We start from the raw sequence: 25,859 nt of genomic DNA, 5'->3' as shown, positions 1-25,859 counted from the left end.
TGTTGTATAGCGTTAATTTGTTTTTGATTGCGTTTTCATTATTAAACATACAAGTCTTTAGATTTAACATTTTTCTTTAATAAAATAATTAATTAAAAAATAAAATAACGTAAAATATATTGTAGTAATATTTAAAATATTTTTTGCTTTCCATATTGGTGAACAAGCCTGAAATTGCTCTAAAAGGGGTTGCACTACATATTATGAAACGGTCGATTGTGACAATGTGAAATTATTGTAAAACATGCGACGAACTATAAACAAACAAAACAAAGCGGTTTCACTATTGAATAAACTTGAAAGATCATCATTATTCTGCTATTTTCCCAAATAGTGAAAATCCTACATGTAGTGTGTAAAGCATTGGGTACCAGTTATTTTAGGTAGTGGCTACCCTTTCTTCCTTTAACCTTTGACCTAGATAAATAGACTGACCTGGATGTGATTTTTCGCCAAATCGCTGCAGCTGATGATCGCATCATTCGCATGCATGTCGGGTGGTTAAGCTTACCTATCTCCACACGCTTATGAAATGATTTTAAGGACAAGCCTGTCCCGAATTTGTCGCGTGTCTAGCGCCTTCTCATCGACCCTTCCTCTCCAGAAACCCAACCTTTATCCTCGTCGATCCTTCGTCCTAACTGCAGCCACCATGTCAACAACGAATCAAGCCAAAAAGATGAAAACAGAAGATCAGGCGGTCACCAATTTTCGAGAGTATCTTCGCATCCCTACAGTACATCCAGATCCAGATTATGGTAAGTTGTTTATCATGAATATAGTGTTGGTTTCAGGATGAAAAAAAATCAAAGAATGTCAAATTGAATCTAAATTTATGCTTGATCGCTGTCTCGAGAGCGATTCATGCATGACATGCATGCATGGGCGATCTTTTCTTTTAGACCATCCGAGCCAGACTGCGTTACTGGCCTGTATCTCGTTTCGGGGTACATCCAGGCTGGACACATCACACTACCGTGTGATGTGTCCAGTTCGTCACCGAACTTACATATAAGATGGAGAGCTTAGCATAACGGCCTGCCTATTTACGCTTCCTGAAAACACTCTTGCACATAACATACAAAACCACAAATTCACTAACTTCAACTTGCACTACCGACACCATGAAAAATATTTTAATTATTAATACCGATCCTTCAGAATACTTGCAAATATTGGCAGTTTCATAAAATCCTGCTGCTGAAAATCGTAAATTCCACAATCTTCTGTCAGATCCAGGTCAGTAATCACAGGTGGGCGAATCTACCAGCGTGACAAGACCAGAGATAATAAAAAGGATGAGAGGCCACGCGCTACAACTAGCTAGCCTGATTGGCAAGCGTCGTCGCTGGCCAGATCTTCTACGGTCGTGTATGATGAGTAGAGACCATAGAGCCCTATATAGGGCTCTGTGGAAGAAACGGTTCCTAATTTTGAAGCCATGGATAATATATTCATTTATACGAGAACCATATTTTTGTACCAATCACAGAACAGAATTTCACTTACTCACAGCTGTCAATCATTCTTGTGAAACGTAAGCTCCGCCTAGTATCAAGGTCTTCTTCTGCGCATTGGTTGTGCGCATTAACTAGCCTCCAGCACAAATCCTGTGCACACGATCAGGTTGGATGGGCGGTTTACGCCTGGTTTACACAACAGGAACTGCGATGCATCCTAAACTGGATCGTTTCCGTGTATTCGCATTGCATGGTGAGTAATCGCCTGCCAATTTGCGTAGCTCCACGTTCACAACAGTTTAAAATCAACACAGGTAAATCCATATAAAATTAACATGGACACAAAATTGACATAGCTTATGTAATTCAAATAATAAAATAATAAAATGTAATATTATCATGATAGATGCAAGTTTTATTAAAACTTGAAAAGATTATTTAAGTCCAATAATTTGTTTGTGTTAGCTTGCACGAGTCACAAAATGGCGACCCATCACGCATTTTCTGCATGTGCCGACATTAGTAACTCATAGTGACTGTCCTCAAACTAGCGCCAGTGTGTCTCAGGCCTGATAATCGACCCCAGGTAATTTTATGCAGAAAGTTTTCTTAAACAGCTGCAGGTGACAATTAAACAATGAACACGGCTTGTTTATGTACATGCGTGGGGAGGCTTGTACATCAGCTGACGTGTTTTGGACATGTTCCGGCGTAAAAAAGTGTTGTTTTTCTTCATGAAAAATACCAGCGATGACCAGTTTTTTGTGGGCTATTTGATTTACAGGTATGTCGGTTCGTCATAGGGTAGAAATGATAGCTGTACAATTTGTATAACATACAGTTTAACATAGGCCTAAACATTTATGGGCACAAATCGACCTTCCGTATTATGCACAAGTATGTGGAAGTGGCAGGCATAGTTTCGGGGAAAGAACGTCTGTAGCACATACCTGTTTTTAATGACTTTGCAACAATGTTTCTATTGTCAGCAGTAACACCTTGCATTCATACTTTTGAGTTTGTATGGAGCACATTCGTACACATTATAAATAAGTGAAATCAGAATATCCTGAAAGGAATTTAGGTAACGAATTCAACGACACTGACCTCGCAGCAGCTAATGTTTTCATGTAAACGTGGCGTCATTAGACATTTTTAGCCTACGTTTCGTATCCTACTATCGGATCGTTGAAACAACAAAAGTCAAAACCTCAATCCCCGGCCTCATTCACGAATTCACTCACCTTCCTACACCACCAGTTGTAATAAAACTCAAAACATCCCGTGTTATTCCTCAAAACTACATGTACCTTCATTAATAAAAAATTAAAATCCTAGTAGAAATCCGTTATCCAAAATTGTTTGATATAAAACGTCAACAAAAGTAGTTTTTCTGAAGAGTAGTACCACGTGTCAAAATGGCGGCTCGCAGTCGCATCCCCTGCTTTGTACATGTACAAAGCAGGGGATGCGACTGCGAAAATAATAGCACTCTAGTATACCGCCGTTCCGGAGAACGGCGGTATACATGTATACCTACACCCGAGCTATATAAGGTTACAATTACGATTTTATCAAATTAAACTTTCGTATCATTCAAGGTTAAACATGTTTTTATTGAAACATACCTTTTACTTTGTAGAACAAGCTTTATTTTGTTCCAAAATCCACGTTTTTATCACAATTTTGGACATACATGTAACTAAAAGAGCCAGCTGAATGCAAAACCGGTGATGCAAACTCAGAAACCTTCGCGTAGCACAAGCACTTTAACGCTCACGTATCAAGCATTTTCAAACGCGTTTGACAGTTTTTTACTGTGTGACGCAATTCTGAATTTATTCAAGATGGCAAATTTCTCGAAAAACTTGATGTATTTTTCTTTAAAAAATTCCCTCATTTCACAAATTCTTTGCCACTTTCCACTCATCTGATTTAGGGGTTCATTCATATATTTTCATGACTAAACGGTTGTTTATGCCCGAGGGCCGCTTGCCCGAGGGCATAAACAACCGCTTTATGAAAATATATGAATGAACCCTCGCTCATACATCCCAGAACATTTTGTGATTCTTATTTCATCAAAATAATAACCAAAAAGTTATTAAAATACAAGATTTCCCTGCATTTTCCCTACCCGGCGATCTCACATCCGGGACACCGGGCATAAACGCTGTTTATGCCCGGCTCTCGACCAATCACGCGCGCCGTTATATAGCGCGTATGTATGAACATCTTTCTAAACCGAAAGATTGGAGCCAATCGATAATTTCATGCAGGGCCTCTATTATCAGGGATGCCAGTCTTCCGGTTTTAACCGGAAATCTGTTTTTTTAGTGTTTCTAGAAAAAAAATCCGTTTTCTAAAAAATTTTTTTTTTTTTTTTTTTTTTTTTCAATTTTCAAAACATTTTTGCCCCAAAAAGCAAGTTATAGGCCCTAAATTACTTGTTATTGAAGGTCGGAAACCGTAGAAAAACAGTCAGGGACACATTGAATTAGTATGTGTTGTTAGTTGTTCAATAGAAGCTAAAGTACCGGTAATTAAAATGTACAACTTAATCCAACTTTGTACAAAAAAAATAGTTTTTGAAAATTAAAGAAAAAAAGAGGGGGGGGGGTCAAAAATGTGATGAATCATCATTTTCATATTGCGCATTATATATATCAATTTCAGCCAATTAAGCCATGTTATTAGGCAAAAAAATAACTTTGAAGAATGCCTCTTATGTACAAAAGTATAGGAAACTGAATATTTAAAACCACTTTTTTAGGATGAAGGAAGCATTTTTTCAAAAAAGTCTGAAACAAGTTTTTATGTCAAAAATGGCCTTTTGGGGTGCTAAATCTGCTAACATTGCCTGGGCTTAGGTACCTAATTTGCATATTTTACGGTATAATCTTGAGAAAATGAGCCAAGGTAACAGCCTTGAAGAAGATTACATGATTTAGATATTTTCCAAGGCTGTTTATCTAGGCTTGTTTGTTTTTTCAAAAATAACCTTATTTTTAATCCATTTAAATGTAAATCCCCTCAGAAATGGTGTCTCCTGTTAGTCCTGTAGTGTGCAATGTGTAGAAACCCTCTGGCTTCGTGGGGCTTCGTCCCCTCGACCCCCACCGGGGCCCTTAAGCGGGCCCCTGGACCCCCGGCCGTGTGACGCGAGCGCTACACTCGCTTCGCTCGTTACGCTTCGCAAATTTTCAGGTTTTTTGACAATGAGTCACTGGCATCCCTGTATTATACATTCCAGTTTTGATTGATAAGAATAAGATTCAGAATATTGTTATTTGTTTTCTTTTCTATAGATATACTTGTATTATGTATCTGATGATCTATTTTCCATTCTTTAGAGCCTGCTGTAGATTTTCTCAAGAGAATGGCTGGTGAATTGGGGTTGCCAATAAAGGTCATAGAGGTATGTAGATCAGGTTAAGGCTACCCCAGGCATGGGGTTTTAAGGGGTGTATTCCCCACTCCAACTTCTAAATTTAAAATTTGGTGAATACATTTTAAATCTCAACTAGTGGCCTATACTGATTTCTTTTTGGCATGGGGGATGGTGGTCTCATTTTAACATCCATCAAAAAAAAACAAGTGGTGGGGAGACTTATACCATAATTATCTATGCGTCTAAACCCAGGGTCTAAGCCCTTCCTTAAAAACTGTCATTTTCTTTGACATTCTGTATCAATAAATTGATCCCTGTAATGTGTTTGTGATGCAATGCATGAAATTTTCTCACTTTATTTTAGAAATTATACCTTTTAAGTACTCAATGGAACACAACTGGTTCACTAGTAGTATCAAGTTTTAAACGGTATGTGTAAAAAAATGTTTTCAGAATGCAAAAACAGATCAAGTCTGCAAAGTTACACAAAGTGCACACAGGTGGCTACAAAAAAATGTACAATTGTATAAAATTTTAATATATCTATAAAATAATAAAAATGTTAATAAGAAAAGAGAAAATGTTACGTGGAAGGGTAGGTTTTAATTTAAAATGCAAATCCCATTAAATTGAATTGTCATTATTTTTTACTAGCTACAGCTTGATTAAAGTACACACCTGGTTGACTAATTGAATGTCAAGTTAACATTTTTATTTTGTTCAAATAAATATTTAATCAGAAAGCAAAAACGAATGAAAATTGCAAGTTTCATAAAATTCACTATCTCTGTAAAATATTATTCAAAAAAGAAAATGTGTGGGTTTATTTAGAAAGATAGATGCATCGCGATGAAAGTACACAGCTGGTGTATTGATATCGAGTTTTATGGTATTTTACAAATCATACGAATGCAAAAACACATACAAACTCTGCAAAGTTTCATAAAAGACAGTGAAGACACACATTTTACCACTCTGCTTCCAGGCCTGTTGCGCATCCGCCTGTCCCAATTTAAGGCTTTCATCCAAAAATGATCGAAAAATATAGGGGAGAAAAGACGTTGCCAGAGGTATTGTAACCTTGGGAACTGTAGATGAGCTCAATGTTCAAGAGTCCCCATGTTGATGCAATGCTAGAGGATCAAATAAAATGCCAACATCACTTGAGGTATTTCACTCAGTAAGCTACATGTAGGAACAACATTTAAACCATTTTGCTGATAAAATGTTGTCTGATGAGATCAACTTTTATTTATTTTTGGCTTATGACGATCAGTAATTATTTTTAACAGATTTGAGTCACCCTATAACATTATTGTAATCAGTATAGAAATAGGTAAATTTTTTGAGATACCACTCAGATACCGATTAGGTGAAAATCAGGCCGATTATTATTTTACCGATCATATCAGTTAAACACTTGTAAAATCATGACAACTGACCCAAATACTGGCCTCTGCTCAAATTTCACTATTAAAAGTTTCAAGGAGCTCTCAAATGTTGCATAGAGTTGTAGCATGTTCAAATTGTCAAAGCTTGAGAACTTACAACATGAGTCTGTTAATTGTTTTTGACAGGTGTACCCCAAGAATCCAGTGGTTGTCATCAGTTGGGAAGGCAAGGATCCATCACTGAAGAGCATCATTCTCAACTCACACATGGATGTCGTCCCTGTCTTTCCGGTAAGTTTTATTTGTCTAAGGTTTGTTTAACTGGTCGGTTAAACTGGGCGAGCGGCGATGGTGCTCCCAATACAGGGCTCCAGGCAAAGCCTAAGCTTGTTGTAAGTTAGATGATGCTCTCACTACAGGGCTCCAGGCAACGCCTTGTTGTAAGTTAGATGTTGCTCTCACTAAATGGCTCCAGGCAAAGCCTTGTTGTAAGTTAGATGTTGCTCCGATCACTACATGTAAGGGCTCCAGGCAAAGCCTTATTGTAAGTTAGATGTTGCTCTCAGTAAATGGCTCCAGGCAAAGCCTTCTTGTAAGTTAGACAGCTCCGATCACTACAGGACTCCAGGCAAAGCCGTCTTGTAAGTTAGACAGCTCCGATCACTACAGGGCTCCAGGCAAAGCCTTATTGTAAGTTAGATGGTGCTCTCACAGGGCTCCAGGCAAAGCCTTCTTGTAAGTTAGATGATGCTCTCACTACAGGGCTCCAGGCAAAGCCTTGTTGTAAGTTAGATGGTGCTCCGATTATTACAGGGCTCCAGGCAAAGCCTTGTTGTAAGTTAGATGGTGCTCCGATTATTACAGGGCTCCAGGCAAAGCCTTGATGAAAGGCTAGTATAAAATAACAAATTGAAGTGATACTGTAAGGCATATATATAGTTTTAGTTCAGTGTTTCAAAATTTGGAGTATAGGATTTTATAGAAAATTCACTCCCATAGCACTTGACTTCCGTCCTGCCATGAAATTGTCAGAACTTATAGCACCTACCAAATTTGTCTTTTTGTTATTCAAAGGGGTCAATTACATCAATTTATCAAGAGAATTACAGTTAATATAGCACCATCATTTTGATTGACAGTATGAAATAAATGTTATTTAAATTTGTACAGGAACATTGGAAATGTGATCCATTTTCAGCCACCAAATATGACAATGGGGACATCTATGCAAGAGGAACTCAGGTGAGGGCTAGATGCAGGGAAAATGAAAGCTTCAATTGGACACATAGATTGTAACAGTTAGTTCTGGCCTAACCGACACTGGATTCATAATTGATAGATGCAGAGGGGGGGGTGCTAACAAGGTGATTTAAGAAAGGGTTCAAAATTCAGAGCTACTGCTAATTACTTTCTTCTCATTGCATGTGCACTGTTTGTATACTTCGATCTGACCAGTGACAAAGGAGTCATAAAGTAGATACGAGTGCTGAGCTCTCAGGGTATATCACAGGCCTCAAAATACCTTTTAATTTTGAGGGCTGCTTTTGAAAAAAAATTGCCCCCAGGCCCATATTTTTACTTTCAAGGGCTACTTTAAAGATTTCAGCAGCTAAATTCCCAATTACTTAGAACTATACAAGTCTCAAGATAGTTTACTTGCATGGGGCTACTTTCTATTAAAAATCACCACCTGTCATTTATTTTTTCAGGGCTATCTTTGTATTTTCGGGGGAAAGTTTAGCCCCAGTCTATTTTGAGCGCTGGTGGGGCATTTACTCAATCAGAGTATTGTGGGCCTGGTGTACATGTATGTAGCTTCATCTGTATTTTTAACTTTTTTCTTTTCCTTTGCAGGATATGAAGTGTGTTGGAATCCAGTAAGTATAATAATAATAATATAGATTTTGATATTTATAAAGCACTCAATTCCAAAAGCTCCTGAGGACTTGACAAACCAAGCAAAAGCTAACAAACATAAATTACTCTCCTAACAAAAATGTTATTTAAAAATAATTACATGTACATAAAAGCTGTACTATAAATCACTGTGCTTTTTTTTTTTTTTTTTTTTACTATACTAACAAGGAGGACAAAATACCATTAATTATCATAACTTGATTTGAGGCCCTGACATTTCTTTTGAGAAACAAATCAGATCTTACATACAGATGGTCACATTTTGCAAAAAATGGATTTATACTGTGCCTTGTCTCAAGTTGAGAACTGATGAGAGTGGCTCAGCTTGTCATCAGTACATGATATGCAATTGTGTCACAAGCGTGTGGACAATTTACCCTTCTACATGTACATATGTGTATACGCTATGCGGAATCTCCTGAGAAATCCATCATGGCATTGCTCTCAACTTGAGACGAGACACTATAGTTGACATCCCTGAAATAATTATGTGTTTTAAATCAACAAGCTCTTGCGATGATGTATGTGTGTTTGTCTATGCAGAAAATGTTAAACTTTTACAAAAAATGTGAACCCTTGGCTTCTATTCTTGATTTAATTTCTCCCACATGCTTTGATGGATTTCAGTGGGACTTGGACACAGTGAACATATTTTCAATTTTTTTTTTACAATCGAACCATGACATTTCAAGAACTGCCCTTCTGGGGGGGGGGGCACATTTTATGCATCGCATACTTTACTAATCTACTTGTTTGACTTGTTATAGATACATTGAAGCTATCAGAAAGCTGATCAAGCGAGGAGAGAAACCACTGCGTTCAATACACATGACCTTTGTACCAGGTTGGTAATCAATATTACAGAATTACAGACTGATAATGAATAGTGTAATATCTATCACAACATAATGTAAACACTGAATTCTGCTGAATGGATGTTATAGAGAGCATAGTATATAATTCAGATCAGGCTTTTCATTTGGTGGACAGATCCTTAAAAAACTGAAGCTAAATTACCCCGCGATTAGTGACAATGGGGGTAATAAATTTTGTTCCACTGGTCTCATTTTCTGAAATTGAATACCAGAATTTGATCTCAAATACCAGGACAGCTCTAGACACCTGCTATGTGTTTCACCTTTGGCATGTCAACACATTAACTTTTCAACCCCTGTGAATTTCCAGAGGGCATATAGTATGGCGTGATCATAGTGGTGTGATCATACAGTGCAAGTCCAGTTGTGAATAAGGACCATGACAGGTTAACCAACAGTGTGTGTTAATACACCATTTCATGTTCATGGCCATTACTATAACTGGCAAAACTGAAAAAATTCTGTCTTCACAAGTTTTAAGAACGTGCCAAATTATGATATGCAGTTTTTGCATTATGGCTGAAATACCCAATTTCACCAGAATCTGTAAAAAAAATTGCAGATTTTATTTCACTTGCTTTGTTCCCATTTTTTCCAGTCAAAAAATAGCTGATCATGCATACAGCTAAAACGAAATTCCAAAAATGCATCCCAAGTTGGTCAGGATCATAGATTAGGCCAAAAAAAATAAAGGTTTGTCTCAAAGCTCACGAGTTGTTTGAAAACAAATGCGAAATGCGATTTTTTTTTAAATTTTTTATTCCCGACTTTTTTCATGGTATTTGGAGAAAAAAATCTGATTTTTGCCGAATTTTTCTGGAAAAAGTAAAAAAAAAATTTGAAATAAAAAAAAATGCTGCGTTTCTTTTTTTCCAAATCTCACAATTTTACAAATGCGCGGGCTTTGAGACAAACCTTTTTTTTTTCATCACCAATGCACCTGGTGTCTCCCAAAATAGAATTAATACATTTAATTGGCTTGTTAAATTGATTGATTATTCATGCTGTAATATTTGATGCAATTCCTTCATAATAATAATGTTGATATAATGCACTAAACATTAGGCCCGTATCTTTATAAATTCATGTTTAATGTAACCTAGCTTATACTAGTCTGCTGCTTTCAAAAAATAAATTGCAAACTTAACAAAATTAGAATATAATGGAAATCATACATTATGGCTTTTGTGGAATATTTGAAACATTTCCCGTATTTGTCTGTGAATTTGTTCATCATGAACAATTCCAACTAAAAAGTGATTTACTTCATCAGCCTGCCAACTCATCACATCAGACTGTTTCCTTTTATGGACAACAGGAAGCACCGTAGAGGGTGTGATGAGTTGGTCAAAGATGTTATGCCCCCCCTCAACCTTGTTTAGAGCATCAGGTCCTTTACTGCGGATCCAAATGGCTTCTTTGAGCCACCTGGTGGTCTTATCAGCTTCATGATCAATGATTTTAGAGTCCTCCCAATATTTGGAGTGCATGTAAAGGTCACATGATCAGTGATGGCAGATTTGTGAATGCCTGACAGAAGATTTGCGATTTGCAAGTGTAAATGGTCTGATTCAAATAAAACCACTAGTGAAGTGGTGAAACATCATTAAAACATCAGTAAATCGCCTTTGTTTTTTTTAGTTGCAATTGTTCATAATGAACAAAATTCACAGTTGAAATCAACATGCCTAATTATGAACTTGTTAAAAATTTCCCTTGTTTGTTTGTTTTGTTTTTCTTTCCTTTTGTACTTTTTCCATTGTTTTGAATGAGCAATTATTATGTCTATTGATTCTCTATAGATGAAGAGGTCAGTGGGCACAAAGGGATGAAGTTATTTGTGGATCACCCTGAATTCAAGAAGCTTAACATGGGATTTGGACTGGATGAAGGTAATGCATTATGATAAACTACTCAATCATTTTTATCACTATCCAGACAAAATAATTTGTCTCTTTTTTACTTCTGACTTTGACATTGTCAACTGTATTAAGTATAGGTATAATTTGCTATTGATATAAATAAATATTGATTGATTTAAATAAATATAAAGAAATTTACTTGGCATTGGAAAAAAGAGATTTACCTGATGGGATTAAAAAACACCTTCATTTGCTGCCCAGTGTTGAAAAGGAATTTGAATTCAAAGTCAAAATCAGCAGTGAAAAAAGGGACTCTTTTAAGCAGATATACCACTTTGCAGGTTTTAGCCTGAATTCAGGTTTTTTGTGAGTCCAAATTCCCATGTTTTTCCATGTTCCTGTGTTTTTATTTATTTTCAGCCCATTTTGTAGCTCTTTGGCCTCCATTCACATACTTTTTCAGGTTTTTCTCACTAATTTCAGGTTTTTTGAGTGAAACTGAGTGGCATCTCTGTTTATTTGCAATGATGTGTGATTGTGTAGTTTATAAGCATATAGTTGTAAATGGGTTATTCCAATACACTCCTATATGGAAGACATGATCTTAATCCCCCACCATTTGAAATATACACCCCATGTGTGGGAGATTAAGGTCATACCTTCTATAGGGTGTGTGCATTTCAACTGGAATAATCCAATCTATCTTGATTTATTGCATAAAATCTAATTGCATAAAATGACAAAATTGCATTTGTGTTTTTCCCCTTAGGTCTTGCCAATCCTACTGAAAAGTTTACAGTATACTATGGGGAACGAGCTGTGTGGTGTAAGTATAATTTTGTGACTGCAAACCATTATTTATGCACGTATTGCAATTTTAGATATGGTTTTTGTCACCAGGAACCAAAGAGATTAAACCAAAATAGAATCAAGTGCCATGTTTACGGGTCACTCATTGAGGACAAGATAGTGAACCTCCGATAAAGTGTGATTTAAAATGCATTTTGTATGCATTCTGAATATCATTGGCTACTTGACGTGTATATAAAGGAAGTGTATACATGCAGAATTTGCAGATGGATTTTGTTATAGAAAAGGACATAAAACCAAGTTACTGGTAATCAATTATTGGTAATTTCACTTCCAGCTAGCCAGACCTACCCCAATGATAAACCACAGTGGATAAACCAACTGATAGAAAATGGTATACAATAATGTTATTATGGAACTTGTTGGCACACTTTTCACATCCTGTTGACAGCTCTATCCATAGGAGATCAGCACAGGATAATTCACTTGAGCAATTATAGTGGTTTCAGATTTATTCCTTTTTCATAGGGAAACTGATGTTAAAGTATATGCTCATGTATGTTTTGTTTATTCTTTCTTTTTGTATTCAGGGTTAATTGTAACATGCAAAGGTCATCCAGGTCATGGTTCACGTTTTCTAGAAGATACAGCAGCTGAAAAATTGGTAGGATGATATTATTGTTATGTATATATTTTCTTTTTTTTTTGCATCAGAAAATATCTTGTCATTATTTAGGTATGTGAATATCCTATAGCAGATATCTAAATCAGTATGTTATTATTTGTGTGACTTACTTGAAGATATAGTCTTATTTATTTTGTTTATATCAATGCTAATCAAGACACCTATCAAGTTCCTATTGTGGCCGCTTACACAGGCACACCATTGCCAAGGTACCTGACTGGTACACACAGAGTACATACACATTACCAATGCTGCTACTGCTAAGGACCCACCAGCAGTGGTACAGCACTGGTACTAACACTGGTACTTCCCAGGTACTGCATAGTACTAGCTGAGTAACTTAGAGATGGAGTACCTATTAAGCAGGCAACCTTAATATGAATATGGTAGTGTAAGTAGTACCTCTGTGTTGCACACCCCCATTCTTCTTAAGGGGAGGGCACCCAGATTGTAAGGTGTACAGCCATGTTGTGGTGTTACGGAAAGTTATAATCAAATTGAGGGCCCAGTGTAACACTGTCTTATCGCCAATAGCTCCCTTGCTTAATACTGTGTATAAATACAATCATGCTTATAATTTAGTTTACACAGGGGAGCTAATGGTGATGGCAGTGTTGTACTGAGGCAGCAATATATTCTTGGTACCCCTGGATTAGGGTATAATTATGTATGATATCAAAAATTAACATTCCAGTGTCTTAGATGTAGAATGTTTTCTGTAGACATTGTGATAAAGAGTAATTAGGTCACTTCAGGTATATTCTACTACAATAACAGTGTTTGATCATGATAATGATATACATGTATTTTAGCTTTCTTTTCTGTGGGTTTTATTTACAGCAATCAGTACTCAACTCGTTCTTAGACTACAGGGAAAGTGAAAAAGAAAAGTAAGCTTTTTAGTAATATTGATTCAATAATTATTCAATGATATTGGTTCATTCATGTAGATGTGTTTGAACCAATTTGATATTTTAATGTAAAGGTGGTCAGTTTGTAGTGTTCACAGTTCTAAGAATTCTTTCAAATATGAAGTAACAGAAAGAAACTTGTATGAAGCCACACACAATAACGTGTTCAACCACAGCACATTCTTAGAACCACATAGCCAATCAGAAAAGGCATTCAAAAATATGTGCAGTGCCTAAATAATATTGTATAATGCCTCAACATCGCAGGGTGCTTGCATTTTTTAAGTAAAATTTCTCTATCAACAAGTGATATGCATTTGTGATGCGATCAAAATCAGTCGGAACTCTGAAATTATATTAAAATTTCAGTTTCTTATAGGATAGTAAAAAGCATTTACAAAGCTGCCTTTTGCAGAAAATCCCATTGAAAATGAACAAACAGTTCCAAAGATATGAGCAATTAAAGAGTTTCAAAAACAACAGAAAACAAAAGGAAATATTTCCTTTTTTGGCTATAATTTTTATCTCAAAAATAATATTTCCGATTTCTGACTGATTTTGCTTGGTCTCATCACATTTTATTAAATTAATAAATTAATAGTATTTAATATTTGAACTTGAAGCTTGAGCATGCAAGAATAAATGTTTCTCTTACCCCAAATGGCACTTGAAAATCTAGCTTAAGTTGAGCACAAGCATGCATATAAAGGCAGAAGCATTGTGATCCAATTTTCTCTTCTCTTTATAAAATTGTTATTTCTTATTTCTTGTGTGGTATCTTTCTTTCAGACTGAAGACATGCAAGACGTGTCGATTTTTGGGTGATGTGACAACAGTTAACTTGACAGGCTTGGAGGGTGGTGTACAGCACAATGTCGTACCTAGTGAATTCAAAGCCAAGTTTGACATCAGAGTATCACCAAAAACTGATATGGAGGTATGTGGCTATCAACCAAAACATGTCAAATGTTGACCATGTTAAAATAAATATATTGTACATTGTATGGGCTATGTGTATGTATTGCTGAAAACTGTTCTCAAAGTTGAGTCAGACCTTTATAAGATATGAATAATTCCAAGGCAGCAAGAATAAAGCTCACCTATACATGTACCTCCATTCAGACCAGCAAATGCCTTCATTCGATGACGAACAGTTCTCCTTGAAGACACCGGAAGAGCTATTTAATGCTCTCCTGCAAATTCCAAAAGACAGTTCCTGCATAAGTGCCAATTTTTGGAAGACTTCTCTGCTCTAAGGTGTACAAGGCTAAAAAGAGTTGAATTTAAGGTTTATTAGCATGATTTATGGCAGGATAAGTGTCAGGATAAAGAGATTTTGATGTTGTATTTTGTTATAGGAAGTAGGACGAGGATATGCTGTTGGACCACTCCAGGGTCAGAATTTCGTTTTGCAGTGCGAGAATCAATCTTGATTCTTGCAGAATAAATTTGCCAGAATCATTTGATTCTTGCAAATCAACTTCTGTATGTGTAAACTACAAAAGTTTGCAAGAATCAACTAGGATTCACATAAATCTTATTTACGAGAATCTTTGGGAGAATCGATTTTCAGATTCTCGCCAAAATTCTGACCCTGCACTCCAGTATTCTAAAGTCAGGTCGATCCTTCATGTAATTATTTCGTGTAATCTAATCCTAACTCTAACCCTAATCCTAACCCTAACCCTAAGCCTAATCCTAATCATAACCCTAATCCTAACCCTAACCCTAATCCTAACCCTAATCCTAACCCTAAACTAACCCTAACTCTAACCCTAACCCTAACCCTAATTTCGTGTAAAATTACATGAAGGAATAACCTAAAGTCACTCCACAAATTAGGTATTCAGTATACAATATCAGTGTCTGTTTCAATAATATTATTGGCCATTATTTCTGTTTTTATCAATGGAATTTACAGCATCACTTCAGTATAACAACTTATTTCTGTTCAATTTTGCATTATTTAACCAGGACCTGGAAAGGAAAATTGACTCATGGATCAAGGAGGCTGGTGAAGAAGTGACATATGAATTTACTCAGGTCAGTCTGGTGGAATGATTGCTTGATTTTAACGAGGGAGTCCTGGAATGTTAAACGCACACACTGTTAAACACACACATTTTCCATTCTTCAATGCTAAACAACAGTTTAAAATAAAGAAATCTAAAGATGAACTTAATAATTTACATGAAACTTTCTCAATACATTCATTCTTTAACAATAATATGTCATAATAATGCATAGTTCAATAATAGTGGAATAATTGAAGACCGAATTAAAAAGACTGGTTTGCGTCTGACGCCAGGACAAAGGTGCAGCGTGATAGGTTGCTGACCTGCGCATTACAACATTTTGGGGCTGGTTGACAGGACTTCATACGCAAACTAGTCTTTTTAATTTGGTCTTCAATTATAGGGCCGTTGCCTTCGCAAATTTTACCTTGTGTGCGGCGCCATGGTACTGTTATAAATTCCTGTTTTGTGAGGTGCACCACACCTATCATTGTATTCATGAAATCTTGCCGCTAACCAGGGCAAGACTGATGCGTGTTACTACATTAAATGCATGCGTCAATGTGTTAAGTGTTCAAGAAAATATACGGAATAACCCATCCCTAATTTTTACTTTGTTTTTTAAATACAAGATGGAACACAATAATTGGTCTTCGAGTCCTCTCAAAATACTGGATTTCATAATGACAGAAAATGAAGTGAACATATATTATTGCACTGTGTAAACTGCGTAAAAGAATGAGAAAGTGCAACTTGTTTTTGGTATGGAAAGAATATTGGGCTATCCCAGTTGAAATCCATAAACACCTTATGGAAGACATGCTTTAATCTCCCACACAGGGGGAATGAATTTGAAATGCAGTTACATGAATGGGTGACTCCATTTGAAATCTACAACCCCTGTGTGGAAGATTAATGTCATGTCTTCTGTAAGGGGTGTATGGATTTAAACTGGACTAGCCCAATAATGCCCTTGTAGTGCATCTAAAAACTGAACCTTGTGGCTTCTACTTGGGTGAACATTCTGGCCAAAAGGAGATGTTGGAAATAAAAAATGTTGGAATAAAAGAAAGATGGTTACTCCAACGAGTGGAGTAAAAGTATTTTGAATACATGTGGGCTGTAATGTCGACAGAGCTTGTTTTGAGATAGGGCCAATTAAACCTGTCAAAAAATAATATTTCATGACTTTTTTACTGATTTTAACTACCTTGCAAACAAGCAACATGTAATATATCAATGTAAAGCTTATTTGCCTGTTCGATATCTCAAAAAGTGAAAATGCTGATATTACGGCCATTTGTGGTGGGCAGTCACATAATAGAAAAATTATGAACTCCACCTGGTAATAGTACAGAGGCAAAATCTGTTTTATGATTGTTTTTGTTTTTTTCGCTATAGAAAGGGAAGCCTTGTGAGACGCCCATAGGAGATGGTAGCCCATGGTGGAGAGCATTTGATGCTGCTTGCAAAGACGAGTAAGTTATTAGATTATCCTATAATACTAATTGGACTATTTCAGAAATATTGCCCTCCCCCAGAAGACAGTGGAATTCCCAAAACATTTTGCCTTTTCAGCAGTGGGAATTCACAAAAGAAAAATCATCATTAGCAGTGGTAATCCTCTGCCCCCCCCCCCAAAAAAAAGTCTTTTTTTTCCAAAACAGTAGAAATTCACAACATTTTATGTGGTATGATAAATGATTGGTTTTTTTTCTGAAACTGGAGATTCCCCATTTTGCAATAAACTTCTAGCCTGTGAAATTCCAATTTTGTTGGTAAAAAAAAGACTTGTCTTGTTTTGGGGAGGTAGCATTAATTTCTGGAATAGCCCACCCCTTCAGAGTCTGGCCAATAGAATTGACTAAGTCGCGGCGATGTCATATGCTAAATTTTAAACGCTATTTTGAATGCTAAACTTGATGATCTAAAACGCTTGTTCAATTTATAAAACTTCACTTGTCTCATAGGCAGATTGAAATAGTGCCTGAAATCTTTCCAGCTGCGACTGACAGCGCTATACTACGATTGGCTGGCTATCCATGTTACGGGTTTTCACCAATGAATAATACCCCCGTCTTATTGCACGACAATAATGAGTACCTTAACGAGGATATTTTCTTGCGTGGCATTGAGATTTATGAAGGAATCATACCTACTATTGCAAATGTTACTGATGGAGATGATTGAGGTGAAATGCATGTACAGGGTGTCCCCAAAAAAAAGAGGCCCCTCATTGCGCCTCCTTTTTTCCTATTTCTGAAAAGTTGATCAAATATATTTTGGTATGTAAAGACACCTTGAGTCGTTAGCTTTAATAAACCAAAACAATTATTTCAATCGGCTCACAACTTTTGAAGATATGCTCTTTTAAAGAAATGCATTACGATTGGGTTTTGGAAAGAACCTTCTGTTAAATAATGCATGACTCAATTACAAGTCTCTAAATCCCTTTCTTCTTGTCTATTGATATTTTGAATAGTGTTTATCTTTCCCTAATAGATTATGATACTAAATGAACAATCAGCTTGGGCAGTTCGCACTATGCCCTACATCTCATAGGACAATAAAGCTAGTGCCCTGAGAGTCGATTCTTCCTGCATATCAATATGCTTCATTTACATTACATTACAGAGATCGGACACTAATCCCAACCATAACAAACCATGTAAACAATGCTCACCTATATTACAGGTGATATTACAGGTAGATATTACAGGATTAGATTTGTAAACTATGATCTATTTGCAAGTATTATTTCGATTGAGCAGGAAAGGTGTGATACTATTGTTTTTTTTAGTAGTCCAGTTGCCGGCGTCAGGTACATATACATGTAGAATGTTTTTTTTTATGATGATGACATGGACGTACTGATTATGTATGATGCAAACTCATAGGTGTTGTGCGCTTTGGCAATTTGGGAGGGGTGGGGTTCAAAATGACCCCATAGGATTATAAAATCAAAATTTCAATTGCTCAAATACCTCTTTCAAATATATCAAATTATTTACATAAATAAACCAAATAAATAAATAAATAAACAAACAAACAAACAAACAAAAACAAATTGTAGCGTAGCGTTAAAATCATAAATATAACCATTGCTGGCAGGACTCCTCGAACCAACGATATTGACATTAGCAGTCTGATGCTCTACCACTGAGCTATATGACAGCATCTAGTGATGAGGGTCGAGTTTTCAGCTTATACAGTGTTTGTCTGTGATAATGCCGCCTCGTGAAAGAAAGAAATATAAAATCTCAATTTTTAATTTAAATTTATTTGATAATTTTCTAACCTATATTTTCTTTAGATCAGGGACAAATATTTCCCCTTTGACCGCTAAATAAGAATCTACTTCTTTTATTGCTGTTTAATTCCGCGATTTATTCCATTAAGCAATATCAAAGATTAATGTCACACATCTCACAACAGATATTTGGTTGGCTTAGTGGTCTTGCACAGTGCTGTTTAACCGGGAGGTACCGAGATCGATTCCCACCTCTGCCTGCAATTTTTTGAAAGACTGGGAAATAATAACCTGACATTCGCCGCTGACATTCGTACTGCAGAAGCGGAGTTATAACTTGTTAAACTTTGCTCCTTCCGTAAAAGGGTACATTATTTTGGCACTACATTATTTCTTCTTTTTTTCACATTGCTGGTATTAAATATCAAATGGTCATAATTGGCGATCACTTCAAATTATCCCCAACTGAATGAGGTTCAGGAATGTCCTCTCATTGTTAATTGTTGGTTAACCCACCACTTGAGAATAAAGGACTATGAATAGGTGCAACAGGATTACCTACGGCAGTGGCGTACCGTGGCCGCCCCAACCCCGGGGGGCTGAAGAAGAAACAATTTTGCCGCCCCTTCCTTAACAGCCCGAAAAGGTTGACCCAATTTTTTTCACGGTCGCTTTGAAAAAGTGAAGAGAAAAAGAAGAAAAAAAAAAAAAAAAAAAAAAGGGGGATTTGAGGCGCTAGCGCCCTAAAAGCAACTTTTTTCAAATTTTTTATGCTTTTTCAATTTTTTTTCTTTGTTAATTCGTTTTGACGTCCCCTTCGTTTTTGCCGCCTCTGTTTTTGCCGCCTCTTCTTCTTCCGCCGCCCTTCGCTTTTTGCCGCCCCTCTACTTTGACCCCTCGGCTGGCGCCCAAAGCCCCACCCAAAATACGCGCATGTACGGGATTATCTCAAGGATATAATTCTGTTCTCCCACCTTTTCTTACATCTTCTCTGATATGTGCTAGTGTCATTGGTTATTGTTAAAAGGCAATAAGGTGTGTAATTGCAATATTTCCTCTGAATAGGAAAGACTCTCTACATCGAACTATGGATGCTGGTGGTTCGCAATACTATTATTTAAGAGAAGGTATCTTCCAAATCCAAATCGAAATGGTACCCGTTTTTCACTCTGTCCACGGAGAAGGTTTCGCTACTTCAAAGATTGAAAAGAGTACACATACCATGCATGAATATCAAACATTCCTCAATGATAACTTTATAAAATAACTTTATTTATAGAATGGGCTTTACCGATGGGTTTATGGGCAATGGATTTTGTTAATAGTGTCATTAATTTGTGGGTAAAATGGATGCCGAATGGGACTTCTTTTGCTTTACTTGCAATTACTTATTTTTTCTTGGTTATTTATGCCTTTTTGTTTTATTATGTTTCTTATTTCTTACTTTGTTGTTTCTTGCTTTCTTTTTTTATTTACAACATAAGTCATTTCTCTTTTTAGGATAAAAGGTAGCCCTAAAAGGCTGTTTGGTTTGTCGTTAGTTCTTCTGAAGTGAGTTTACTGTGCTGCTCTGCCCTCTACCTGGTTGCCTCCTTGGCTAATACAGGTTTCAGCCCTGGTCCTCATTGCATCAATTGTGCTATGCACCATCCTTGTGCGCCGGATACTTGCGATGCATTCAGTAATACGCTTATGAAGATCTTGGATTTTGCCACAAAGGAAAAAATCAAGTGGTGTGAGGTCTGGTGATCATGCAGGCCACTCCACAGCATGAGCCATCCCAACCACTCTGTTTGCTATCCGTAGACAGAGTGAAAAACGGGTACTTTTATTCAAAAGGGCATATCGTCAAAAGTTGTGAGCCGATTGAAATAATTGTTTTGGTTTATTAAAGCTAACGATTAACGGTTTCTTTACATACCAAAATATATTTAATCAACAGAAATAGGAGAAAAAGAGGGCGCAATGATGAGGGGCCTCTTTTTTGGGGGACACCCTGTATCAGCAGAAAAAACGATTACCAGTTACTAATCTCTACTGCTTACTTTCCACATACTGCGGCACATAGATAAATTAGGGGTGTGATTCTCCAGGATTTATCCAGATTTTATTGATTTTTTTGTGGCCAAAATTTACACAATTTTATTGATATTCAGCCCGTTTTGGTGTATTTTAGCTCAATTTCATGCTGTTTTTCAGGATTTTCGACTCCTTCCTGGATTTTTCACAAGCTTTGAATCACACCCCTGATAAATTAATTACCGTATTGTCTGTAATAAACCCCCCTGGGGCATGCAATTTTTTCGAAAGGGGAAGTTAAACAACAAATATATCAGTGAAAAGAGCTTAAAAATTGGGCCGAAAATTGTACTCCCGGTTTGTGTCCAGATTCAAATCCAAGATGCATGCAGCCCCCATGTAACTGGATATTATCATGGTAAATACTACAAAGAACTTACACCTGTAAGTGCATTTTAAACAAGAAGGTGATTTGCCATATTTGTGGTAATGAACTAGACGGAAGTCTTGAGACTTGAATCAACTTGATACGAGACACACTTTAGGCTACTCCACTTCTCTCCTCTCCTGATTTTCCCCTCTTTTCTTCTCTTCCTTTCCCTTGTGTCTATGGTAATTAAATTTGAATGGTCTGTTTATGTTCTTCCCATATCGTCGACAGGTCCTTAAAACTTTGAAGCCAGACTTAGTTCAGCTTTGACCGTTAGTAATGGCCATGGGCATGAAAGGGTGTATTCACACACACTGGTCAACCTGTCATCACTGAACAGCTGGACTTGTGCCTCTGTAGGATCACACCATACTATATTCCCTCTTAGAAATTTACAGGGGCTGAGAGTTAATGTGTTGATATGCGAAAGGAGTGTTGAGAGCTGTCCATGTATTTGAGATCAAATTCTGGTATTCAATTTCGGAAAGTGAGACCAGACGAACAAAATTTATTACCCTCGATTGTTGCTAATTGAGGGTAAATTTAGCTTCAGTTTTTTAAGGATCTGTCCACCAAATGTGCATGCTTTGTGCATGAAATGTAAACTAAACTAACTGCAATGTAATAACGCACAAGGATGGCATTTTAATTAGCAAAAAGTTTTGATGGACATTTGGCCAGCTTGTTTTTTAGTTCCAACCCATTTCATAATCAGCTTCTGCTTCATTGTTCTTTTTGCTTGCATTTTTTGCTAGGCATTAACAGCCGAAATGTAGGAGATAACGCCATGTATGTATGTCATCCACCAGTGGAGCTCCTGCGCCCCTCCGCAGAATTTCCGGTAGTGGGTGTTCTGCGCTCGGGGGTGCAGAACATCCACTGTCGGAGTTGATGCGCCCGGGCGCAGTCCCTTATATGTAACGGTGGATTGGGCCTGGGCCCGGGCGCTTCAACTCCGACAGTGGATTCTCTGCGCTCGAGCGCAGAAATGATCCACCAGTATTATAATAAGAAAATCTATTATTTTGCTTCCGAGCGCAGCAACTCCGACAGTGGATGTTCTGCGCCCGAGCGCAGCAATGATCCACCATTACATATAAGGGACTGCGCCCGGGCGCATCAACTCCGACAGTGGATTCTCTGCGCTCGAGCGCAGAAATGATCCACCAGTATTATAATAAGAAAATCTATTATTTTGCTTCCGAAGCGCCAGCAACTCCGACAGTGGATTCTCTGCGCCCCCGAGCGCAGAACATCCACTACCGGAAGTTCTGCGGAGGGGCGCAGGAGCTCCACTGGTGGATCACGTACATAACTCATAACGCTGACAAGTGGCCTGGTGAAGGGGGGTTGCCATATATAGCTGGTCTAACAACAATCTGGCTTATTATCCTGATCGGAACTGACTGTAATGAGGGAGAGCAGAATTAGATTATAATTTGGACCTGCGGGGAATTGAACCCAGGACCTCTCGCACCAAAGACAAAGACCTTAACCAGTGTGCCCAGCTGCTCCTGTTTAGCTATTATATGTGACACGATCTGCTCCATTAATTGGGGCCAAAGGAGGGATTTTTCAAAATTGAATTCTAATACAAACATTAGTCTATCATATACTGAAAACACCAAAGGTCTATCAGATTTGGTTCTAAAGTCCTGATGTTTTGTGATGTCTATTTTCTTATGTATTTTGTTGTTTTTGGACTCCATATTTTTACTTTTATCTCAATTTCAAATTTGCTGCCTTTGCCCCCCACCCCCCTCCCACATTCTACTACAAAGCCATTTTGGACTGGAATGATCTCCCATTAAACATCAAGGGATTGCCTACCAAGTCTGCATTTAAACAAAGTGTCAAACAACATCTAGCCAGCAACTCTCTCAGTCAAGAGATGTCTGATTTCACTGTGTAGGCATTTTTGGTTTCCCATTTGTTCTCTCATCTTTTCTTGGGACCCCATCGGAAATAAGCTTGCCTTTTCTGCGGGCTTAATGGGTTATCCCGGCTTGTCATTGTTTGTCCGTGTGCTTTGTTCCTAAATGGCTTTGTGGCTGATTAATTTAAGCTTTAAATATTTTGTCACATTGTTGTACTTTGTAATGATTTTTCTGTCTCTATAATTTGTTTTTGTATTCTAATGATATTGCCAAATAAAAAACAAACAAACAAACAAACCGTGTCACATAATTATATGTTTTAACATCTGTGTCATACATCAAAATCAGTTGAAATAATGAGATTGGGTATTGTAATTCCAACATTGTATTTTGTTTGTTTATCCTGTAGAAATATAGACATAGTACCAGAGATCTTCCCAGCGGCCACCGACAGTCGTTATCTACGATGGGCAGGCTACAAATGTCTGGGATTCTCACCAATGAACAATACACCCATCCTATTACACGACCATAACGAGTTCCTCAACGAGGACATTTTCTTACGAGGCATAGAGATTTATGAAAGAATCCTCATGTCCATTGCAGGTGTTGCAAAGGATGCTGAGTAATATATTTTTTACAACCCTAAAGTGTAGTTTTTAAGCATTCCATGCCAAAGTAGAGAATTTTATGCAAGATGTAATTACTGATATATGTAATGGGTACTATAAGGAATAGGATAGCAATGATTGCACATAATTTCTGTTGGACCTGAGAGCACATCAGACACACCAAATGCATTCTGAATACGAGGATTGTCCTGATAATCAAATAAGGACATTCCTCATATTCAAAATACAATTTGATTTGTCTGATGTGCTCTTGTGTCCCACAAAAATACTGTGCAAATGTTGCTTTCTGATCCCTTAATAATTGCAAGGAAGTTAAGCATGATTACTTAGATGTAGTACAGCCAAATCGTGGAGCCAGATCTGACTAGTGCAGGCATGGGCAACCTATGGCCCACAGGCCGCATGCAGCCCACCAGGAATTTTATGCGGCCTGAGTCATCACCAGATGCTTTCATCTTTACTTGAAGCGTTTTCGGCCCGCGTACTTTGATAAAGAATATTTTTGGTCGGATAGGATGAAGTGGTTGTCCTTCCCAGTGCTAACGTGAATTAAGTCAATTCATTCATGATAATTGTTTATATTCCCAGCTCTTTTTTTTTTTTTTTGGCATTCCCAGCCAAAGATGATTGAGAATACTGTGCAGCTTATTCGTACTCCCGATTCCAGCACTACAAATACAGCACTAATTTTGTGGAATTAAAAAAATATTATCTTCTTTTGCCAAATCCTTATCTTTGAGTTAGTTCTAAGCTAAATTTTAATATTTTGATTTGAGGGAAAATGGGCTAAAAAACATGCAATATAGCCTGTTTTCTTGCAATTGTAGTTGCACAATTCTAAGTGCTAAATCTTGAGTATCATCAGGCTATAGTCTTTCCAGGTGTGTGATTTTTCTGGATTTTTTGTGGCCAAAATTTACGCAATTTGTGACAGTTTTTCTGGATTTTTTACTATTTTTTTGATATTTCACAAGCTTTAAATCACACCCCTGTCTTTCACAGGGAAATTAATAGCCATTGGGTATTATATAATCATGCAAAAAGTAGAATTGTTAAAATGTCAAAATGTTATTGTATAAAATATAATGTTGGCCAACATTTTCGGGGAATAATTTGGTAAACACGTAAATAACAATAGAAGTTTTGCAGCAGATTTTCAAAAATGTTTGTTTTGTACCCTTTCCACAACCTAACATGTAAAACATGTTTTAGAAAATGTGTGTTTGCTGGGAACACCCCAAATTTGTCAAGTACTTGGTGGTCTTGGTACCCTTCAATGTTCTTACTCAGTGGTTTTTAAAATGAGTGACCTGTTTTGAACATGTTTGATTGCCATGAATGCTATTATCCTTATAGAAAAAAAAACAGTAGTATTACTTACAAGCCGATTAAAAAAGAAGTGAACTCATGTTACAGGGCTGTAACCCCGTGTTACAGGGGCTGTAACCTTGTGTTACAGGGGCTGTAACCTCATGTTACAGCGGCTGTAACTACATATCTATAAGAAATCTGCTGTAAATGAAAATGTCATGGGAAAGAGCAGATAAAACAAAGATAAAACAAAGAATTGTTGCATTTGCTCATATATAGCAAGCCTGAGTTACCCAAGAAATCCAAAAATTGGTTTTACCAACTTGTTAAGGTTCAATAATAATGGTACACATTCATTTGTGTGTCACATGTCAAAAAATATGCCTAACCAACCAATACACTAGGTACATGGGGAGTGCACAGCTGCCAACTCTCCCTCTTTTCACAGGAGACTCCCTACTTTTAACCCTTCAGAACCCTTAATTTTTGGTCATCTCCCTGAAAGGGAAATTATTTTGTCCATTAAGATGTACACATTTTGACAAATCTCCCTGATTGCAACAGGAAATCTCCATTTTTTCAAGATTCAAATGTTGGCAGCTCTGGGAGTGAAAGCATGTGGAGCTACAAACGAGTATAATGTGGGTTTGCTGTAAGCAATTGCAACAATTCTGTTTTTATTTAAACGTGTAGAATTTGCTCTTTACAATGATATTTACAGCGTATTATATAGATCTATAGTTACAGCTCCATTAACCACAAGTTTAATTCTTTTTGAATCCGCTTGTATGCCCCTGCTTATGAAATAACTTAAAGAGATGATCATGAAAAATAAATCCTAAAGAGGTTTGCTCATCAAGTTTGATAGTAGGATATAAATATATTTTAGCATGTACATTGTATGAGTTCAAACAAATAGGTAATTATGTATTGAAAACATCTCAAGTTTATTTGGTTCTTGATTCTATATGTGATAACTGAATCTGAATGAAATAAACAAATTGCTTAGAAAGAAAACGTGAA

The 25,859-nt window shown here is 37.0% G+C and overlaps 1 protein-coding gene across 2 annotated transcripts; it reads left to right on the top strand.

Annotated features, from left to right (window-relative positions):
• The first annotated feature begins 411 nt into the window (after positions 1 to 411).
• Positions 412 to 25,859, top strand: LOC140148096 (aminoacylase-1-like). Of its 2 annotated transcripts, XM_072169951.1 has the most exons (15): positions 412 to 758; positions 4,814 to 4,878; positions 6,429 to 6,533; positions 7,413 to 7,484; positions 8,097 to 8,119; positions 8,927 to 9,003; positions 10,837 to 10,926; positions 11,666 to 11,722; positions 12,297 to 12,370; positions 13,232 to 13,281; positions 14,092 to 14,239; positions 15,277 to 15,345; positions 16,719 to 16,795; positions 17,288 to 17,508; positions 23,303 to 23,438. In XM_072169951.1, the coding sequence occupies exons 1-14, from the start codon at positions 533 to 535 to the stop codon at positions 17,505 to 17,507; spliced, it is 1,353 nt and encodes a 450-aa protein (XP_072026052.1). In that variant the 5' UTR covers positions 412 to 532; the 3' UTR covers position 17,508; positions 23,303 to 23,438. The 2 variants fall into 2 exon arrangements, with proteins under 2 accessions (XP_072026052.1, XP_072026051.1); XM_072169950.1 differs by lacking the exon at positions 17,288 to 17,508 and having other exon boundaries at positions 415 to 758; positions 23,303 to 25,859.

The sequence above is a fragment of the Amphiura filiformis genome, chromosome 3 (genome assembly GCF_039555335.1).
Source record: "Amphiura filiformis chromosome 3, Afil_fr2py, whole genome shotgun sequence".
NCBI classification, from domain to species: domain Eukaryota; kingdom Metazoa; phylum Echinodermata; class Ophiuroidea; order Amphilepidida; family Amphiuridae; genus Amphiura; species Amphiura filiformis.
Note: the sequence above shows the minus strand (reverse complement) of the source record. Positions and strands in the feature narration are given on the sequence as shown.